Here is a 23680-nt window from a genome sequence, read left to right on the forward strand (position 1 = left end):
TCTGGTAACTGAGTTGAAGCAAATGGAAATGAAAATCAAAGACTCACCGGAGGAGAATATGCAGAGGGAAACGATATTTAGGTAAATTCTCACTTTGAACTCTTCCTTGTTTTTGAAATGAACGCTTCTTTTTCTCCTTCTTCTTGTGATTTTCTCCTTCTTCTTCTTCTATGTTATGTGAGTGTAACAGAGGAAGTGATTGAGATTGGGTTTTGAGCTTGGTGAATGAGTGAAATAAGAGAGAGAGAGAGAGAGAGAGAGAGAGAGAGAGAGAGAGTGATGTGTGTGTGTGTGTGTAAAGTGATGAGAGAGTGATGTGTGTGTGTGTGTGTAAAGTGATGAGAGAGTGATTGAGATTGGAGAGTGAAGAAAATTCTAAACCTGAATGAATGAAGTGAAGGATGAATTTATAATGATAAAGTTAATATATGTTAGCTTTGTTAAATGTGGATCAAAACAAATTGGTTAAGAGTTAGTTAACTCTGTTAGCTTAGGGAAATGTGAGAAAATCAGTTGGAGAAAAAAATTGTTAGAAGTTGTTAGTTTAGTTTGAAGATGAAATTCGATATATGTTAGACTTGCAGTTAAATGTTAAGTTATGTTATTAATGAGCTAATGTAAATGGTTGAATGGATTTTGTTATGTATATTAGTTTGTTATCAGTTTCCTGTTATGGTCAGTTGCACTGAATGTGAATGGTTGAATGAATTGTTTGCATTATGAATGGATTTCCTGTTATCACTTAGTGAAATGAGGTTGACTTCGATTTTTGTTAGAGCTAGTTGTATGAATGATGGACTGTTATGCATTACTGTGTTGGTATGAAACTGATTTTCTATCATCTAAATGAATTGTTGTTAGTTTGCTTTGAATGATAGTGAACACTAGTTAATATGCATACTGTTAGGGTTAGCGTTTGGCTTGTTGATGCAGTTCACTTATGTTATGAATTGCCCTGCTAGTTGATGCATTACTATGTGAATTTGTTGTTAGCTGAAGGATGAGTGTTGGTTTGAAGTTGCATGCTATGTGAACTGTTATAAACTGGTTATGATTAATTGTTGCTTGAATGAAAGTTGGGTGGCTTGGTTACTAGTTAATGCATTGCTGCTACCTCTGTTATGGCTAATGCAGTTGGATTGAGTTAGGTAAATGCATTGCAATTAGATGAAGGGTTAGGTATGAAAGTTAATGTGAACTGGTTGCTATGATTGATGGACTGTTTTAAACGATTGTTAGGAATGTGGTTTGTTGGTTCTAATTAAATTGAATGCAAATTATGTCATGGCTTCATTGTGAACAGATTGTTAATGTTGGTATGAAATGACTTGGATATCATGTTAAGATGGTTTGAAGTGTTAGTTTTGTTATGACATTGTATGCATGTTAGGAATATGGTTAGTGAAACGTGGTTAATGAAATGTTATGGATTTTTATGGTTTATTTTGGCATGTGATAAAATGACCATTGAGAATTGGTTTGTTGGATTGACGTATGCATTGAATGCAGGGCTGGTTTTAGTGAAGTGCAAGGCTTGGAATGGAAGTGTCATAGATGAACATGGAGAACAATGGTTACTTGCTAGTGAAGCATTTTGGCCATGAATTTGAAAGAAGATGAAAGCATGAAGAACAAAGTGGAAAATAGGCATTAGGTTTGATGATTAGATGAGTTGACTTTGGTCAACTGGTTGACCAAAAAGTCAACAGTTGACCAAAGTTAACTATAGGTAAAAAAATCAGTTTTTTTTAGTAATTTTGTATGCATTCTTGTATGAACATTGTAACATGATATGTATGAATGAAATGGAAGCTTTTAACGAGAAATGTTTTTATGATCAACGAAATATGCTTTAAATTCAAATTTCCACTTTTCCCTCCAAAAGTCATATTTGAAATTACTTTGAAACCATGGTCTTGTATGTACCATAACACATGAATCAATGGATAATGAATGCATTATGAAATTGGAATCCATGAACCATGAATAAGACATGATAAACTTGACCAACAAAGTTTTGAATCAACTGGAAACTTGAATCATAAAACTATGAACCACACCTGAAACTTGAACCAATGAAACTTGAATGCACCGTGATCTTTAAATCAATGCATGAATATTGAATGAACTAAATGAGAACTTGAACAACAAAACTATGAAACCATGATCATCAGATGAACTTAATGAATGATTCTAATGGCAATGGCATGATGCAAACTATAAATGACCAAATAGCCTCTCTCATGAACTAGGGTTTCACACACAAGATAAATAGACAACCCATATTTACAAATATCAAGCATACCCGATTAGGGTTTCAATCACAAACCATAACCAAGATGCAAATCAGGGAAACCAAGATCATAAACCAAGTAATGAGGCTTTGCAAACAAATCCTCATCAAGAGGTCCATAACTACTATGAGTCAACAACTAGGGTTTCAATGTATTAGTCCAAGGATATGCTTCCCACATTGACTGCAAGACCACAATCATTAGGGCTTAATCCTTGGGCAAACCCCAGCCTCTTGTTAGGTATAAACAATCTCAAACATTTGAATCTATAATGATGTTGATACACTAAATTTAGGGCCGCTCTTAGAAGTTAGCAACGTTTAAGTTGGGGTTAGGGTACTAGATAAATTGGTCAAAAAGAAAAAGAAAAATAAGAAGTTAAATATGACTTCTTAAAAATAATTGAGAAAAGGTTGAGAAATAGAACTAAAAAAAAGAATTCTCTAATATCAAGTGAACAAGAAAGAGTGATATGGAAGGATTCTGGTAATAAAAGGAAAACTAAATACCTAACTCCAACAGTTTAAATTTACTATCCTAATTTATCCTACCCCGACATAAGTCACGTTACAACCTTGAAAAGACCTTAAAAGTGTGTATTCAAATATGAGTAGGGAGTCGAAAGAAGGTCTAATCGCCTTTAGTAATTGATTTCAACTCCGTTAGTTTTCTCGGTTTTATTAACTCTGAAATTCCCCTTGTTACTTACTTAAATTCATATCATAACTACTTTATTAAAATTCGTAATCTCTATGAAAATGAATCTTATTTATTACTTCGACGATACTAGTATACTTACTAAAATTATCCATAAGATATACCTCTGTCTTGACCTCTTTCTTCTGAGACACCTGCACCTCGAGCAATTCCACATCAACCTCTAGGACCTAATGTTGAGATTATGGCTCGTATGATCCACCTCTATTAATGCATATTTTACATGCATGCTCCTTCCTAATAAAGGCAGAAGTAGAGTCTATGTTTCCACTTGTGTTGGTCATTAACATGTTTGTTCTTCTCCATTACTAAAAAAAACTAATCACGTAACTTTACAAGGAAATAACATAAATCAAACCTCCACACTCTGATACTGCATGGTCAGTGGCGGAGTCAGATAAAAAAATTTGGGATGACCGCTAACGTAAAATAAAGATTATAAATAAAATGTAACTAGTATTTTAAATAAAACATTAAAGTTAAAATAAATACAAAGTTAATTACTAAAAATTTAAATTACATGACTTAAAACTACCTTAAAGTAATGCTTTACGCGTTTCGAGCGACTTGAAATCGTCAATAATTGACTCCGAACTAATGCTTGCACTAATCTCCCTTTCAATATATATTGTCATGCTATCTCCAAGAAACCCATCATCCATCTTGTTTCTCAGCTTAGTCTTAATAATTTTCATTGCTGAAAAAGACCTCTCAGTTGTGGCCGTAGAAACGGGAAGAGTCATGATAAGACGAAGTAGTCTATCAATCAAGAAGTAAGTTTCAGCCTGTCCAGATGTAACCAAACATGAACATAGTTCTTGAATAGTTGATGAATTATTCAAGTTTGATGCTTGACGAGCAACAAATAGAAAATGTTGGAGTTGAAATTGCAAATTATTCTTCTCTTGATCACTAAAATCCATAGGATAATATTTTTCAACTAAAGAACAAATAGTATCAATGCTAAAAGCTTTATATCCATCCTTAGGAGATAAAGAAGAAGAAAGAGTTAACAAATCCATTGCCTGCTCACTGAATCTGCTATTCAACTCTTGTAACTCTTTGTCAATGGTAGTGAAAAAGATTTCAACTTTAAAGTAATGTTGAATTGTGACTTGATTCTCTTCAAGACGGGAGCTTCCAAATCTTGTTGTTGAATGAACATCATTAAGATCAGGAATCTCAATACCATGTTTTTCACAAAAAGATACCACTTTAGTAAACAATATATCCCAACCATTTTCTCTCAAACCTTGAATAAGATGTTTTGTTGAACGAACCAAGTTCATAGCATTAACTACATCTTGATTTTTTTTGTAAGGCTTGACAAAGCATATCTGTTATTCCCATGATTTCTTTCATCAAGTGCAAAATAAATATAAAAGCAAATGCTTTCAAGTAATTGTAACAACTATCTGCATCCCCACGTGTAGCATAACTCCCTCTATCTTTTGCAAAATTTTTTAAAACTAAACAAGTTGCTTCATATATGTTTATCAAGCTAAAAATTGAATCGTAATGTGATCCCCAACGAGTATCTCCAGCTCGTTTCAATGTACCAACTTGGTTTGCACCTTTACCAGTTACAATCTCATCAATCTCTAACAAATAAGCAATTTCTTCTAATTGGGAAGCTTGTAACTCATCATGACGCTTTGTAGAAGAATAAACAACATTCACAACAAAGACCAGCTTCTCAAAAAATTTATGAACAAGTTTGACTTCTCTTGATGATGTAACTAATGCAAGTTGCATTCGATGAGCAAAACAATGAACATAGTATGCATAAGGACAATCCTTCATAAAGAGGGCTTGTAAACCATTTCATTCTCCTCTCATATTGCTAGCACCATCATACCCTTGGCCACGAATGTTAGAAACATCAAGGTTATGTCGAGAAAGTATATCACATATTGCTTCCTTAAGAGTTAAAGATGTGGTGTCTTTAACATGTGCCACATCAAAAAGTCTCTCTTGTATTAAACCAACTTTATCAACAAATCTTAATACAAGAGCCATTTGTTTCTTTTTTGACTCATCACGAGCTTCATCAACAACGATACAAAATTTGGAAACACCAATTTCCTCACGAATACTCTTTTTCACCCTACTAGAAAGAATTTGCAAGAGCTCTTTTTGAATTTGATGTGAAGTATACTTGCAATTTTATGGAGCATTTTCCAACACAACTTTTGCAACTTCATCATTGTAGGATGCTAAAAGTTTCAATAACTCAAGAAAGTTACCTTGATTTCTTGATTTGCTACTTTCGTCGTGACCCCTAAAAGCACAAACTTGTAGTGTTAACCAACGAACAGTGTCAATTGAAGTTTTGAGTCATAACCGATTATTCATTCTTTGACTTGAACTTTGCACTTGAATAACATTTCTAATATGACCATCTTGATTCAACAAGTCTTGACAAGCTTTCATTGCATTGTTGTGTGGTGAGCAAGGATCCTTCCCTATGTGTTTAAGAAAGGAACAATATTTTCCATTCCTAACTTTCTTCCAATTTCTAAAACCCATAGAAATAAAGACAAGTGATCCGGGACGTCCACTTAATTTTTTGCTAAAAAGGTAACATGGTAAGCAATATGCGGCATCTTCAGATGGTGAATATTCTAACCATGATGAAAATATGCTAAATCAAGTATGTTGAAACCTTCTCGGATGATCCTCGTTACTGGACAAAGGATAGTTTTCTAAATGAATTTGATATGGACCCCATTTTAGATAAGCTCTTCGTATTGCATCCACTTGATTTGGTGGATATTGCCAAATCGGAGGACGCTTTCCAGGATCGCGTTCCAAAGAATTTTCAAAACCATGATGCTCTTCAATTGTTGGATTCTCAAGAACTGTTTCAGATTCGGATGTCGGGATTATAATTTCTTCATCTCTCTCTTCTCTTTCAATTTCACATGCTTTCCTTTTGAAAAAAGAATCAATTTTCCTATTATTCATCTTTACTCTTCCTATAATATCATATCAGATCCAAAAATCAATTTAGAGAACATAAAAATAAAAAGAGAAAAAAATTAATAAACTTAATTAATCAACTTTAATCCGTTTTCAAATACCGGTAACTTCACTATTAGAAATTAGCAGCAACAATGATTAAATAAACCTTATTACAGTGTATAACTATATTTGTAAATTACAGTGTTATGAATTGGCTTAATAAACCTCATATAGATTATTTTAACACATCAAGAAAGAAGAACCCTAAAAATCTCAAAAACACAAATCAAGCAATCATTTTAATTTGTTACTTTTTATAAAAGAAGAATGAATAAAGTTTTTTTACCGGTTAGATGCCGATCACTTTAATCTGTTCCGATTCCGGTGGCGGTAGCATACTCATATGAGAAAGAAAGGAAAGGTAGGAGTTTTTTATCTTATCTGTATTTTAATCTAACTTTGAATGAAAAATAAAAAATAAAAATTAATTTTAATTTAAAATAAGAATGTTTTAGTAATTTAATATATATGTATTAAAAAAAAGTTGAGGGGCGGCCGTGACCTTCCCACGTCCCCCTTAGTTCCGCCAATATCATGATTTGCGTTATACATTTTGAAGGCATGTCATGGGGCATGTTCGGTTTCTATAATTTGAAAATATGTTTGGGGTGTGTCTAGATTTTACATTCCAGACAATAGTAGTCACCTAGAAGAAGAAAAATGTAATGCATAGAGTATGTAAACGAGCAAAGGTGTACTAACTTGTTTCGATGTAGGAAAATAATGATTGATTCTAGAAAAATTCAGTTTAAAATAAGCCAACACAAAATGTTTGAATTTGAGAATTTAGGGAATGTGAAAAAATGTTGAACTAAAATAGTATACTCATGAAGTAGACTTACAAGGAATTTCAATTCTTTCCATCAACTATTTTCTCAACTTTCTGTACTTTTCAATCTCAATTGTACTTTTCAATCTCAATAGTTAAATCCATATAACAATTGAAAAAAAATGTAGAATATTTCTTTTATAAATATAATTAGAAATATAAGTATGCGGTGACCTACTCTAAGTAATAAGGAAGAGAAAGCATATAAGTTTATTAAGAGAATGTTTGCTTAAAGGATCCATAAATAATTTTTAACAATGAGTTATTTGATAATAAATTACAAATTTAATTCTCAACTATTCTGGACCGAATGAAGACTCAATATAGATAAGATGCAAGCGTTAAGGCCAATGATACGAAATCTATTAAAATTGCCCATCTCACATACATAACGTATAAGGTACATATTATTTTTTCAAATTTATATTTTATTTATTTTAGACTATATAATTAATTTGGGTGTTGGAATGTTAATTTTGCAGATCCACCTCCGCGTCATTGTATCGGAGATCCACATTACCATGTCAGGAGTCCGTCATCACAATTCTAATTTGAGTACGGAACTGTAACGTTGTCTATGGAAAATAACAATCAGTTCCCGCAAAATTCCACTATCAAAATCTCGTTTGATTCAAAAGTGAGATCACGATTGAATCACAATAGTAAAGATGAACTTGTCCCCAACCTTGCACCAAGGAGCTCCTCCAAACCACCCGATCCAACATCAACTCTGATTACTAAAAATTAAGGAGATTGCGAAAAGGTGTTATAACACTAACAATCTTCTACCACCAGACATCTCCCTTTCGGAAAGATAAAGCGAAATTAATTATGAATTGATGTCATCGCGACAGAGAAAACTAAACTTAGACGCAAAACTCAAAATTAATCCTTATTATCACAATAGGTCACATTATGCTAAAACACTCAAACAACAACTGAAACTCGATTGATTTAAATGTGATTCTAGACATACATGCATGTAGGTTTTGAGCGCGTAGGTCAGGTAAGAGTGATAGGGGAAAACTCTACGTACCCAATGATTCACCAACACAATAAAAGGTTGGTGAACTCGCTGAATCCATGTTCAGAAAAAGCGATAAGAAAACTGCAGAGAGATATTTCTTTATAGTTCGACTAAGTATAACACAATCAACAACATGAGGAAGTCATCTTTTTGTTTCCCAAGAAATAACATCGGGAAGGGAAAGATGAAGTAGTCACTGGTAAAGCCAAACTATTAAAACATACCATGACTTGATGAAGAAGTTGGGATCATATTGAAGAAAATAGGTGTCACACCGCGAAAAACACCTGAGTGCATCGCACGCTCGGAGATACAACAAAGTTGCCACCGAACTTTATTTATTCCCGAAGGAAAGGGAAAATATTGATAAAACCCAGGGAAAGAGAAACGGGTAAGGAAGTCGGTTATGCAAGGGGACGGTATTAGCATCCCTCGCATCCGTTGTACTCAACGGAAACCATTTTGATTATTTTTTGCGTGAATGGGTGTTATTATCTAAAGGTTACTTGCAAATAAGGATAAAAAGGTTTAATAATTAATGTGTTCGCCAATGATTCGAACCCTCGAGCCTGCATATTCTCATAGTGCAATGAGAAAATCATATCTCCGTAGTTTGTGGAACTAACGGTGAAAAAGGAAAAAAGGTGATCGAAGTGGTGTTCAAACCAAAGAAGGGATAAAGGTGTTTAAATCAAAAGGGTAATAAAGATGATATGGGTGGTGTTTAAACCAATCAGGAAGGAAAGTGGTGTTTAAACCAAACAAGAAATATAAGTGGTGTTTAAACCAGAGAGAAAAGGAAAGAGTTGATTATATTGAAAAAAGGAGAAGGAAATTGCTTGAATAGAAATTTTTATTTGTAAAGAGCGTGGTGTTAAACAATAGATGGTGATTAGACAAAGAGAGCAAAGGAGTATAGCGTTAACAAATATATGGTGTGGCCAATACAAAAACAAAGAGGTATTTGCCTAAGCATCGGGTCTGACAAGGCAAACAAGAGAGAGAATGAGGTTGTCTAAGCACGGGGTCTGACAAGAAAAACAAGCTTGAAAAGAGTTTGTCTAAGCACGAGGTCTAACAAGACAAACAAGCATAAGAAGGGTTTGCCTAATCACAAGATCTGACAAGATAAACAAGCATAAGAAGAGTTTGTCTAAGCACGGGGTCTGACAAGACAAACAAACAAGAGCAACAGGTTTTCCTAAGCACGGGGTCTAACAAGGAAAGCATGCGAGAGAAGCAGGTTTGCCTAAGCACTGAGTCTAACAAGGAAAACATGCATGAGAAGAGTTTGTCTAAGGACGGGGTATGACAAGACAAACAAGCATGAGAAGAGTTTGTCTAAGCATGGGGTCTGACAAGAAAAAGAAGTAAGAGAATCAGGTTTGCCTAAGCACAGGGTCTGACAAGGCAAACATACGAGAGAATCAGGTTTGCCTAAGCACAGGGTCTGACAAGATAAACATGCATGAGAAGAGTTTGTCTAAGCACAGGGTCTGACAAGACAAACAAGCATGAAAAGAGTTTGTCTAAGCATTGGGTCTAATAAGACAAACAAGCATGAGAAGAAGGCTTGCCTAAGCACAAGGTCTGACAAGGAAAACATGCATGAGATGAGTTTGTCTAAGCACATGGTCTGACAAAAAAAACAAGCAAGAGAAGAGTTTGTCTAAGCGTGGGGTCTGACAAGACAAACAAGAGAGGAAAAAGGGTTTTCCAAAGCACATGGTCTGACAAGGCAAACATGTATAAGATGATTTTGTCTAAGCACAGGGTCTGACAAGACAAACAAGCAAGAGAAGAGTTTTTCTAAGTGTGGGGTCTGACAAGACAAACAAGAGAGAAAAAAGGGTTTATCAAAGAATGAGACTACCATGGGAAACATGCGAGACTATATCTAAGCAATGAGACTAACAAGACAAATAAAGAATAAAGGGTTTTAACCATGAGAGGTGATTAACCCAAAGAGAGGGGTTTGATGCATAAATGAATGCTTAACCATAAGAAGGTGACTAACCCAAATGAGTGTATGGATGTCTAAAGCAAGTAGTGTTTGGTCCAAAGGGGAAGTGTATTATTGTTGGAGATTGTTGAAGTGTTGATGTGATGTTTGTTATGTAATAATGATTAATATATGCAAAATGACAATGGTTGGGCTTTGTGGGGTGCCAAGGAAGTTGGGATTTGAGGTGCCAAGCAAGTTGAGATTTATGGATGTACAAAGTATGACTGGACTTTAGATATGCCAATAAGGATCGGGATTTGGATGTGCCAATAAGGATTGGGCTTTGGAGGTGCCAATAAAAATTGGGATTTGGCATTTTTTTTGTTCCACGGGGCTTCATGTTATGCTAGATGAATGATATGCAGAAGCGGCATGATTAATGCATGATGATTATTCATGTAATGTTTAATCAAATGCTCACATGACAGGAAGGTTTGAGATTTGGGTAAGGGTTATGAAGACATGATTCTCCGACACCTACTCTAGACTCAACGGTTGTTGATACCCCTTTTCACTTGCTTTGAAACAGGGAGATACTTGTACCTTCGTAGCCTACCTCTGCCCTAGTATGTTGGGTATCTTTATGCATTACCCCTGTCACAAGTTGTGAAGTAGTCTTGTCACTGAAAGATCTCGATTTAACTTGCCCTAATGTTTTTGAAACTGTATGCCCCTGATTAACCCTTTCTTTGAGCGATTGACTTCTTTGGATCTTGAGGTGGCCTGCCTCAGTACGAGCCTTGAAGTAATCTTTTCTTTGGATGGATGATCTTTGAGGGAATGCCCTAGCTAACAGATCTTAGAGATATTTTTCGAATCTCGACGTGATTGCCTCAGATTGACTGGATCTTGAAGTGGATTGCCCTTTTGCTCAACAGAGTTTTCAGGCGTTTTGCCCCTTGGCGTGATCAAACTTCTCATAATGGAAACTTTATTGATGTTAAGTTCTTATCCGCAAGTAAAATTATTCATTTTGAAAATGATAATTCTAATGTTATGCTTATGTCAGTTTTAATTACGAAAAGAAAATATGCTTAATTGCAATTTTGGTCCCCCTATTTTGTCTTTTTTTTTTGTTTTGGTCCCCTCATTTTAAAAACCACAATTTTGATCCTTTTTTTAAGTTTTGGGTTGATTTTGGTCCCTTTTAGGGGACTAAAATCCAACAAAAAAAAGGACTAAATCCGTGGTTTTTAAAATAGGGGGATCAAAACCCCAAAAAAAGTAAAATAGAGGGATCAAACTTGCAATTAAGCCAAGAAAATAAAGTGTTATGTCAATAATAAGAAAGCGGTTAGGTTTTATATAGAATCCCCTATTTCTTTACTATAAATGTTCGATATATTGCATAAATGATATCGTTGTTATACTTCCATGGTGAATTAACAAAATGGTTATACACAATCCCTTGGTGTATAGCTCACTAATCTATACTTGGAGTTTTCTATCCCTAGTCTACCAGCGTAAGCAAGATTAGGCAATGCAATAGAATGTTAATGTCTAAGCCACTACTCGAGGTCTCATATCCCTATTCAGCCTGCGTAAGCCCAACAATTACCCTAGGTTCGACGTATATACTAATGTCCAGTATTCCCGATGCACCCAAAATTGGATTAAAAGAGTATCTCACATAAAATAATTAAGAATAATGTGCGATTGAATAGAATTATAACTCAAATTATTCATGTAATATCAAATCAAACATATGTCAAAAGAGTATTGAAATAGGTCCATCAAGCAACACCTAACCTAGAGAGAATTAGTTACTCATAATGAAAATTACAATACCAAATTCAAATAAGAGGTTTTCATAAGAGATCCCTTGAAGAACTAGCCTCCAATGGCTTCAAATGCACTCCAATTATGCCTTTCGGTGTTGTAAATTGTCACTTACAGTGTAAAATCACAGAACCCTTGAAAAGATGCCAAAACTCCCTTTTATACCGGTCAAATGAGTACGTAACCCGTTAGAATAGGCCCAGAAATTGAACTATCGCGTGCGTGATAACTTGCATCGCGCGTGATACTGACTTTACTTTTCTATCACGCGCGCGATGTTGTGCGTGATTATTTTAGTAGCTGCACATTTTTGCTCCTTTTTTCCATCTGATTTTCACTAGGTCCTTATTTCTTCATACTTAGTCATTTTTGCATTTTACTTTGGTCTTTATTCTTCATTTTTTTCTCCTCTTTAACTTATTTTAATCTGTTTCTTCGATCGAAAGTATGCAATGACAGAGTGTCATCCCAACCCCAAACTTGAATTGTTGTTTGTCCTAAAGTAACTTGCATGCACTGTCAATTCCAAACAGAAAAACAAGTTGCACAATAAATATTGAACATCACCATATAAAATTTTCTTTACCTGACTATCATTCTAGCTTCCAACTTCAATGCGGAAAATTCAGAAAACATCTTTAAGCTTTGACAAGTACTCAACATGTCTCTCATCTCACATTGACTCACTCAATTGATTGGGTAATCTCTTAATCAACATGAAAAATAGATTATACTGACTTTGATCATGTTATAATATAATTCATCAAAGAAATCAAAACACAAACATTTGAGGGCTTTTTCGGTTGTATCTTGGCTTATGTCCGGGTAGGACATTTTTAGGAAAGTAGGTTTAAACCTTTGGAGTTAGGTGTCTAGTTCTCCTTCTTTATCATCCCATTTTTCTACTTATTTAAGGTATTATAGATATTGATATTGTTGTTCTCAATATGCATTTTGCATTCTTTTTATCTGGTTTTTTTAAGAAGATCCTTTTTCCAACTTCTTATTTTCTCAAAATTTTGAGTTTTTGATCGTTTTTCTCTAGTACCCCAACCCCAAAATTTAAACATTGCTCACTTCCAAGAGCAAACCCAAACTTAATCTTTTTCATACAACTTAAGAACTTAAACATTTCTACCTAACTCCAAAGAGAGGATAGAAAGATAAAATCTTTCAAGTCATATCGCTAGGAAATAAGGCTAAGTCACCTAAAGAAAGGTCAAGCTCAAAGTGGTTAGGGATGGATGTATCTTATTACTACAGGGTGGTTAAAAGGCTTAGAGTTCAAAGCAAACAACTGCTTCGGTGTGTGTCAATCAAACTAGACAAATTTAATTGGAAATAGTTCAAACCTAATAAAACAATAATGCATGGATACACTCAATAAAAAGGAATAGTAGAAAATGGAATTTATTTGGCTCAAACCTTACTAGTTGAGGTATCTTAAGGTTGAGAATAAGTCCCTTGATTCCTTTTTCATCCTTTGCCTTCAATTTGTAAGTCACTTTCCTGATGATCAAGTTTCCTCGGATGGTACTTTTGGTTCATTTGTTCAATGCTACAAGTGAAAATTTTGTGAATCTGAAAGAAATAACAACGACAAACTTATTTATTAAAGACAAATATAAATATATCGGTACAAAGGGGGACCAAGTATTGTATCTAATCCTCTAGATTGACTTGAGATATTTACTTGTTCGACATAAAAGGGAATCGCATAAATTAGTACAAGTTCAGAAAACTCCAGATAACATGTCGTTGGAGCGGAAAAAGTCTTGCATGATGTTGTTGAAGTCTTGGTTATGTTCCATCCACCATGTCTTCGTCTGATTGATGATGATGCTAAAGAGGAACGGCTTCGCTTTGGACCCATTGCCCAAAACAAAAACAACAACATTAGAAAGTGCAAAGAGATTAGAAAACAAAATAGGATTAGAGAGATTTTTTAGTCTCTCTTTCTTCTTTCAACCCCTTTCCCAAGTCTTTGTCCTACTGATCCTAAATGTGGCATGCTACAAAATGAAAACAGTTAATTGAAATAAATTGAAATTTAATTTTTGCAAATGAAATAAAAGCTTATCTGATGGGTTGCCTCCCATTAAGCTCTTCTTTAAGGTCCTAAGCTTGACCTTTCAATTTTTGTGTTAGGACGACATATATGACACGAAAAACACATCATCCTTCCTCTTCCTTTTGTTTGGTAGGAATTACATCACTTTCAAGAATTGAAGGTTTTTCTTCCATATTCTCTTCAGTTTGATAATATTAAACAAGACCTAAATCTCATCTAATATGTTATCTATTTCTCCTCTTTTATCAGCCTTGTTGCTAGAGTTAGGGATATTCTTTTGTTGAGGATCTTGTTGCTGGATATCTACTTCTAGATAAATTATTGGATCTGGAGCTTCATCTAAAACTATACAATCCTCATCTTGCATTCTTGCTCTTTTCCCAAATATATGTTTCACCTCTGCTTTTTTATTCTTGCTTCTATTTCTTTACCAAGTGTTGTTCATATTTCTTCTTCTTTATCTTTTTCAACTCCTCCTTCATCGACTACCTCGCACTCAGTTTGAATTCTCTTTCAGTTTTGTCAAATAAAGTGTTTTGTCAATAATACGAAAGTAATTAAATTTTGTATATAATCTCTTATTTCTCTATTGTTGATGTTCAATGTATTGCATAAATGATACCGTTTCTATAATTCCAAGGCGAATTAACAAAACCTCTATACCCAATCTCTTGGTGTATAACTCACTAATCTATACTCAGAGTTTTCTATCCCTAGTCCACCAGCGTAAGCAAGATTCGGCAATGCAATAGAATGTTAGTCCCTAATCCACTACTTAAGGTCTCATACTCCTATTCAACCGACGTAAGCACAAAAATTTCCCTAGGTCCAACGCATGGACTAATGGTCAGTATTCCCTATGCTCCCAAAATCATATTAGAATAGTATCTCACATAAAAAGCATTAAGAACAAAGTGCAATTGAATAGAATTATAACTCAAATAATTCATGCAATATCAAATCAAACATATGTCCCAACAATATTGAAATAGGTTCATCAAACAAGACCTAACCTAGAGAGAATTAGCTACTCATAATGCAAATTATAATACCAAATACAAATAAGAGGTTTGCATAAGAGATCCCTTGAATGACCTCCAATAACTTCAAATGTGCTCCAATTATGCCTTCTGGTGTTGTAAATCGTCACTTGCTATGTAAAACCACATAATCCTTGAAAAGATGCCAAAAACTCCCTTTTATACCAGTCTAATCTGACTTTGCTTTACTATCACGTGCACGATGTTGCGCATGATTATTCTAGTAGCTACACGGTTTTGTTCCTTTTTCCACCTGATTTTCACTAAATTCGTATTTCTTCATACTTAGTCATATTTACATCTTTGTTTGGTCTCTATTCTTCCTTTTTACTCCTCTTTAACTTGTTTGGTCCGTTTCTTCGACCAAAAACAGGCAATGATAGAGTGTCATCAAGTCCATAAGACATCCAACTCGAACCAGGATAAAAACCTAGGGCATGGACTAGAACCCCACCATTGGCCGAGGACGATTCCATATGATACTGGAGTTACTTCAGTTCTCATCGATTGAGACGAGTAATGAAAAAGCTTAATGATTATGCTAGTTCCCATCGACCATAGTAGGTAATTACAAAGTTATTGATTATGTCAGTTCTCATCGACTGAGACATGTTCCACGAGGCTCAATAATTACACTAGTTCCCACCAAATGGAATGAGTAATGACAAGTTGATGAAGCAAGAATGCCAGAGATATCATAGGTCCTTAATAAAGAAAACAAACAAAAAAATCGAAGCGTGACAAGGCTAGAAATCACAATCTTATTCAAAGCTAAGAGATAGAGCTGAGAACAGTCATACTAATATAGAGGGAAAAATACGAAGAATGTTAAATAAAGCATGATAAGCTTAAAGGCACCAAGCATAAAAGGTAAACAAATAAGTAGTGTTATTGATACATATCATAGGGAAATAAATTCCCAACACCCTATTAAAGTTACACAAAATAAAAATAAGATACCACTTCCTAGATATTAGGTTATGTCTCATCCACCAAAGCTCTATCCAGGACCACCTTTTGTGGGTTAAGTTGCAAATGGTGAACCTGAACACCTGATGAATTTCCTTCAATTGGTCATTTGCTAAGTCAAAAGTATCGAACACCTCTCTGAGGATTTGGTAAAGGGGTTCATCAACCTTGTTCCTCGAAATGGCCAGTTGTCCCTCATAGATCTCTCACTCCTCTTCCTGAGACTCCTTTACCTTCTAAAGAGCCTTCACAAGCTCATCAATTCAAGATGTCAACGCTGCCGCGATAGTTGTCACTTCTTCGCGAGACTTCTTCTCTGCCTCCAAGGAAGATTGAAGCTCAGTGTTCCTAGCAACAAGGGAAGAAATGGACCCATGAACTTTGAGTTATTCTTGAAGAGACCTCAACGTGTATACATCTTCCACAATACCCGGAAATTTCTTCTAGAGTTGAGATTTCTCATGATTGGCTACCTCGCACTTACCCTTCCAAGTATCTCGCTCCTTGGAAGGATTGCCCATAGCTAGAACATCACCCTAGCCACCAGTATCTAGGAAAAGTATAGAAGACGTCTGGTAAGCATATAAATTTGCCTCATAATAGAGATATATCTTCTCTGCTTCAGAGAGATTCTAGAGATAAGTAAGATCTTCCTCAGATGTGGAAGCAAGTGCCTCTTGAGATGTATGAAGAATATGAGACGTAAGAATGATTGGAAGTTTGAGCATAGAAGAAGATGATTTGACAGTAGCTACAACAAGACCTCTTTTCTGAACTTTCTCCTTGGATAGGGTTTTGATCCTTGCCCTGGTCTCTTTTTTATTAGTAGACGGAGGAGAAACTTAGTCTTCAACCCCTTTTTCGGCAGTTCCAGCAAAAGATTTGCCTCTGCTAGAGAAAACTGAGGGAGTTTTAGTAGTGGCAAGGATGTCAGATTCAATCGAAGAAGGAGTAAGTGCTTGATCTGAAGAAGTTATAATGGTGACCTTAACCTCCCTTTTTTTCCAAATCAAAGATTTTCCTCAAAGAAGCCATCTTATCTGCAAGTACAAAAAAAAACATGTCAAAAGGGGAGGCAGTAGGGTGACGACTCTCTGTATTTACCAAATATCCTTTTCCTTTAAAGACTCTTGGTCGCCTTGACAATAGCAAGGGTATCAATCAACTTTTTCCTCTGCATGGAGGGCCTTACCTCGAAAGCCCAAACCCCTCTTCATATCTGAGACCCTCGTAGAAAGCATCAAGACCTTCATTCATCTTAATATCTTCAAGGTAAGAGAATCCAAGGAGATAACATACTTATGAGGCTCCTGTTTAAAATGAACTCAGGCCTAACAACTTTGAATTCTATTTGTACACTTACTCAAAGGTAAGTCACTAGGAACCTGGCAGAAGGCAGGGTGAGCTTCCAAGATACGTGATTTTACCAGCACGAAGCAGTCTCAAAAGTCATTCTAGTTATCAGCACAGGCACTTAACTAGGGAACATCCTATATTAATGAGGTCAACTTATGATCTCGAACATTATCCAATAAGGTATGCACCACGACGAAGAAGTGGAAAATAGTTGGCATGAAGGCTTCCAAAGCCGGTAATCAGCCCATAATTGAAATGCCTTTATTAAAGTCTAAGCACTTGGATGATGCTGCGAAGGGGAAACCTTTAAGAACCTTAACACCTCGTCTTCAAATTCAGCCAAGGGCACCCGCAAATTTATCCGAATAAAAAGACACTCAAAGAAAGGGATAAAACATTCCCTAAAACTGCTACAAATCCTTTTGCCTTACTCTACTTGAAGAACCAACCAATCAGAAAAATAACTCACTTTTATATAACTGTTTTGGACAGTGAAATGATAATCTTATAGGTCTGTCCTTACACCACCATATTAGAGATCCACATCACTCTATACGAAGTCCATCTTCACAATTTAAATTCCAGTATGGAACACCAACTATTTTATTTATTTTCAAAAAAAAGTGTTTGATATATTTTTCTAGTTATATTTACTTTTTTAAAAAATAATACTTAGCAATACTTTGTTTGTAACCTTTTAACAAACATGAGTATAACTAGTTTTTAGTTATTTATTCTCGATTATATAATTCTTAATCGAGAAATAAACACCCATAATAGATAAGAGAGAATAGGAAAATTAATTTCTCTAATTATTATTTTAAAAGTGTATTTGGATGTAGCATTTTAATGAGAAAGTAATTTTTTTAGAGAACTTAAAATGACTTTACCAAAACTCATTGTTTGGGTTAAAAAATATGGAGAATTATTAAAATGATGTAAATTTTTGAAGTATTTTATTCAAGCTAAAATTAAGGAATTTCAAATGACATCAAAAAGTAAAGAATTTGAAATTGCTCATTCACACTATATAATGTAAATGTCAGATTATTTATTGTTAATTTTTCAAATTTTACAAGATGATCCTTATATTTTATGAAAATTTTAAATTCATCTCTATAATTTTCAAAATTTACAAATTAAATCATTATAATTTTACAAGATGATCCTTATATTTTATGATCCTTATATTTTACAAATTAAGATGATCCTTATTTATTGTTAATTTGAAATAACTTTTAAAATTTACAAATTAGTCCCTTCAAAATTGATCATTATTTTTCATATTTTAAATTGGCGCAAAATTTTTAAAATTTATAAAAATGACCCCGAAATTTTAACAATAAATCATTTTAATACTCCATCCAAACAAAAAAATTTAAAAATAAATAGATTTCAATTAAATCATTTAAATTGCTTAAATTTTTAAATTTAATAAATATTCTCAATTACCTCATCCAAACACACTATAAAGTTATTTACACATTAAAAAAATGATAAAATTATTATTTTTTGTAGATGATTTACTTTTCTATTTTAATATCTTTAACTTTTTAATATTTCTTTTCTTATTTCACATATTTTTCTCTTTAAAATAAATAGTTAAAAATCATTATTGATAAAACAATAATTAATATATGGTATCTGTCATCTTTTTAACAACTGCATCCTCCTTCCTATGTTTATCAAGTTTATGTCATTCAAATTACTAATACATGAATAAATTTTAGTACTTTGGTCTTTGTTTTTTTGGGTACATTTTGCTATACATAGAAACAATTAAGGTCGAAGATGCAACATTCTTAAAGCAACAAAACACCTAGGTCCGGGTAAAGATTCTGTAACAACTCTTTTTACAACATTATAATCATAAGTTAATATCAAATAACTAAGCTAGTTCAAACACTTACTTAATTTATGTTACGGCAACAACAATCGAGCCTTATTCCACTAAACGTGGTCGGCTACATGAATCAAATTCTAGCATAATGTCCTATCCAATATCATGTCTATGAATTTTTTCGGTCTTCACACGAAAACCAGAATCATCAGCCCCTAATAAATCAACTTCAATAAATTACAATATCTACATGAACTATTTGTAATTGTAGAGCTTGTAATCAAGGCTCAAGTCAGGTTTCCACCACTGATGAATCCCATGAGCTTCTTTGAAATCAGATGCAGGTGCAACATTAACTGTCAAAGAAGCCGAAGGAATGAGGTGCAGTGGTTCAGAATATTCTTTCCCGAACGCGCCCATCAGTAGTCCACCGAGCGAGTTTTGAGTTGCTAGCCTTTCGATCACGCCCGCGCCAATGTCCTCCATGTTTCTCCTGTGTTCAAAATATCCAATATACTCCGAACATAAATAATCAGATGGATTCACAAATAAACACGGAACCCACGCAGACAAAGCGGTAAATGGATCTAAACAGAAATCCTTCGGCTGCTTGGCTTTCATAGCCAAGGTGAGTCCGGCTGTTATCACGCTGCCAGCGAATCGAATCCCGTGTTTTACTCTCTCGTCCTTAATCTTCTCAAGTGGGGCAGATACAAATGGAGGGTTGAAAAGAAAAGATTCGATAAAATTTCCATCCTTAGCCATGGTTTTCCCGGTAAGCAACGCCATTGCTGATCCTAGGGAATGTCCTGCCAACCAAACATTTGAATCACCTACAGTTGCTACTGTGTTTCGAACAGCTTGAACAGCTATGTTAGAGCGCGTAGTTTGATGAAGTCCCTGTCTGATGAAGTGGATATCTAACTCAACATCGCGTGAAACCGAGTGTGCTTTCGTCAGAGTCCCTCGAAAGGCAATCACGTAACGTGGACTTCGATATAATGTGTCATTAGATTGAGATGATGGAGGCTTGAACTCGTAGATTGCTCCAAAGATGGAAGAATCAACATCGTCTACAAGTGGACGAAGTAGTTGAAAATGGAAAAATGTCCACCACGGAGGTGCGAGAGCATCAGAACCTTGGCGGTTTTCTTGCCGGTCCCTTTCTAGAATGTAAACACCTTGAACCAAACAAGCAGCAACTGACATTCGATGATATGGATTATCCCTGAATCAAATTTTAAATGTAAAAGTTCATTATACGTTATACTAGTTAGATATTCATATTCAAGATGGTATCAGAGTCCGATTCAAGATTCATTGGATGTTATAGGCCATCTGCTATCAGATTTCCATGGTCAAACTATCACCATTTATATCCACACACCAAACTCAATAGTATTGAACCTTGAGAGGGAATGTTAAGAGTCTCAGAAGAGCACGGACAATCCTCACCTTACAAAGTGGTTTTATAAAATTGAATTAGACCAGACCACAATTTTAAGAAGAATAAAACTACTCATTTTGTTATCCAAGTATCGAAATAAAGAAGAACAAATTAGATAGTTGAAGATTGATTTGAAGATCTTACCATAAAACATAAGTCAAATGCAAAGGTCCCGAGAGGTCAAAGCTTTCCCTCTCAGAGGCCATGGAATTCTCCACAGCACACGCTTCTGGCCTTTTTTCTGAGATTGCAAAACAATTCAAAAAGGAAAGGAAACAGATCAAAATTTGTTTTTTAAGGTATCAGATTCTGAATCACATTTTGGTCAATAACAAAAAGAAGATTCTGGAACACATTTCATGTCATGGTCAAATCCAATAGTAAATAGTTGAATCAACGAAAGTAATATTCATAGAATATTCTCAGAATATGATAACGATGCAATAGATGAATGAAGAAATGAAACAGAAACTGCAATGTGTGATTTGGATTGCATTTGTTTAAGCATAAGAAAATGAAAATGAAACAATGTTAGAAGAGAATTGAAGGTAAATGAAAATGGAAAGATGAATCTTACGTTAGAATCGGAGAGGGTGGAATGAAGGGAAACAATAAAAAAAAAACGTCGGTTGTTTCGGATCTGTGAAGGTACAACGTCGTATGCTCCGGTGGTTCTTTCTCTCCTCGTGATGATGAAATGGAACCTAACCCACGACAGCACAAAATCATTTCCCTTCCTTTATTTAATAGGTTACTTGTTTTAAGACAATTTTTTCCCTTCTTTTTATAGAATAAAATGAGAAGTTATATAAAATGGACACATAAATTAATATTTTTGTTTTATCCGAAATTTAAGTAAAATAAGCTTATTACTTTTTTTTTATAGGAGTAGTAAAATGGTAGGTGGTATCTTGGGCCGACCGGCACATCTATCAAAAATAGTGGGTTAGATTGAGATTTTGTGTCTATTTATATGTTCAATCTGTCCGTCTTAATCCCACTGCCTTAAGCTCGTCAAAAAGGGTTGGGTTACCCCGCCAGTCCGCCAACTTAATTATCAAACAATAAAAAATTCCACACTAAACTCATTCATTTATAAATGTATATTATTTTCAAGATAATTGAAATTAAATATTTTTTAGATTTTTACTCAAATGAGAGTATTCTAGCTACAATTAAATACTCTTTGTATTTTTTCAATTGTACTTATAATTGATTTCTTTAATATTGGTTTGTTGTTGTTATTGTTAGATATGACAATTCAATTGTGAAATTATGGTATGCAGATATCAGATGTCCTAAGAGATGTCGAGACACTGATATCTGATCAATAACAAGATAACTTGCATATAGGGGAACATAAAATAACAGAACACACAAAGTTGTTAACCCAGTTCGGTGTACAACAAAACCTACATCTGGGGGCTACCGAATCAGGGAGGAAATCCACTAAATAGTGTTAGTTTGTAGACCTTTTGAAAACTATCTCCAATTTATAGTCTACACCCTAATCGCTACTCGTGCTTAACTTCTACCTAAGACGCTCCTAGGTGTGAGACCCTTCACACCTCTCATTCAATCACAACAGTGACACTTCAAACAATTACAATAAATTATGAAGTCACACTCCACAGACACACAATCACTCAATGCTTAAAAACTTATGAGTGTTTGACAATCCTTACAATCAATTAACAGAGTCCTATTCATATATCAAGATGATATTTGAGAGGCTCACAAATAACATTTATACGCAAACCCTAACTCCACATTGTTATCTTCTTTTCTTTGTCCTTCAATTAGGTTTGAGACATTCTATATATAGCCATAGAATGAACTGAATTTAGGCCTTGTACACGAAGTGAACCAGCTACAATATTAGGTTACCAATCAAAAGTTTCCTAAAATGTCTCAACATTTAGAAAACTGAATAAGTTTAAAATCAATAAGAATCTATGAATCCTCACTCACGGACACCACATGGGATTACTTAATATTCCTATAATATTTTGTAATCAGTTAAGCAATCAAACATTACCAAAAGTAAAACATGTTTCAGACAAGATGTTTAATCCACATGTTAAGACATCCTGTTCAACATGTTGCAGCTAAGTTAGTTTTACCAAAATTATTGCCAATCAAAAATACAAAGAATTAACAATCTCCCCCTTTAACAAATTTTGGCTAAAACAATCAAATACACCTCACACACCAACACCACAGTCCAGGATAACTACATAGGTTTGAAAAACATATCAATATCAAACACACATATTACAAAGGTAATCAAGCAATCACACCAGTCAGAGTCTGTACTCCCCCAGTTTCACATAACCAAGACTCTCCCTCAAGGGTTCCTCCATAGAAAACAAGACCTGTTTAACAACACACATCAGAGGTATATGCAGCAGGAAAAAAAACTTCAAAAACTTCACTCAAAACACTTCCTTAGTCAAGTTGATGTTAGAACATCAAGTTTGACATCACAACACAGTAGCCTGGAAAATTCCAGACCTTTGTAACTCCTTCTTCCTTAAGCACAGTCAGGCAGTATTGAGGTTAGTGGTTAGTGGTTAGCACACACAGATAATATTCCCCCTTTTTAGACATAATATGACAAAGGTAAGCATCTAACTAAAAAATTTCATAAAGTTAATGATCAAACACAAGGGGGAGCCTAAGGGTGCATAATATCTTGGTCACAGACCACAAAACATAATCAAATACAAAATAAAACAAGGCTGCAATCAGATATCTTTTTGACTATCTGAGTCAGTTATTGCATACTCTTCTCCTTCATCTTCTTTCTCTTCATCAGCATCATCCTCACCAGCATAGTCCTCATCGTTAGTTCCTTCATTGCCATCACCACCCTGTACAACTTCCTTCTTCTCTTCTTCTATCATAGCCTTCATCAATGTCTCAAGTTTAATCTTTGTTGCAGTGCTAGATCTGATGGAATCCTCCAGCTCTTTACAAGTTTCCTTCAGCTGATAAATGACATCTTCTTGAAGGTGGCAGGGCCAGGTGCCTGAGAAGATGTCATAACAATGTTTGGGACATATGTTCCTGCAAAGAGTTTGTAGTGGAGTGATAAGGGAGAATCCTTTTTCTTCATACTGTCAATGGACAGAAAATACCAAGATGTTGATTTAGGATGATTCCACAGATAGGGATGGAAAGCAGATGGCCATTTTTACAGCAGTAGAGAAGGCTTGTTTCAGCACTTGTTTAAAGATGTATTTTCCAACGTCAAACACTTTTCTTGTTCCAACAACAAAA

At 34.7% G+C, this 23680-nt stretch overlaps 1 protein-coding gene across 1 annotated transcript; it reads right to left on the reverse strand.

The window, feature by feature from the left end:
- Positions 1-19005: 19005 nt before the first annotated feature.
- On the reverse strand, positions 19006-21144 carry LOC127105541 (GDSL esterase/lipase At4g10955). Its single transcript, XM_051042729.1, has 3 exons — positions 20976-21144; positions 20543-20639; positions 19006-20179 (listed from the first exon to the last, which is right to left on the reverse strand). The coding sequence occupies exons 2-3, from the start codon at positions 20602-20604 to the stop codon at positions 19207-19209; spliced, it is 1035 nt and encodes a 344-aa protein (XP_050898686.1). The 5' UTR covers positions 20605-20639; positions 20976-21144; the 3' UTR covers positions 19006-19206.
- Between the last annotated feature and the right edge of the window lie 2536 nt (positions 21145-23680).

Source organism: Lathyrus oleraceus, chromosome 7, assembly GCF_024323335.1.
Source record: "Lathyrus oleraceus cultivar Zhongwan6 chromosome 7, CAAS_Psat_ZW6_1.0, whole genome shotgun sequence".
Classification (NCBI taxonomy): domain Eukaryota; kingdom Viridiplantae; phylum Streptophyta; class Magnoliopsida; order Fabales; family Fabaceae; genus Lathyrus; species Lathyrus oleraceus.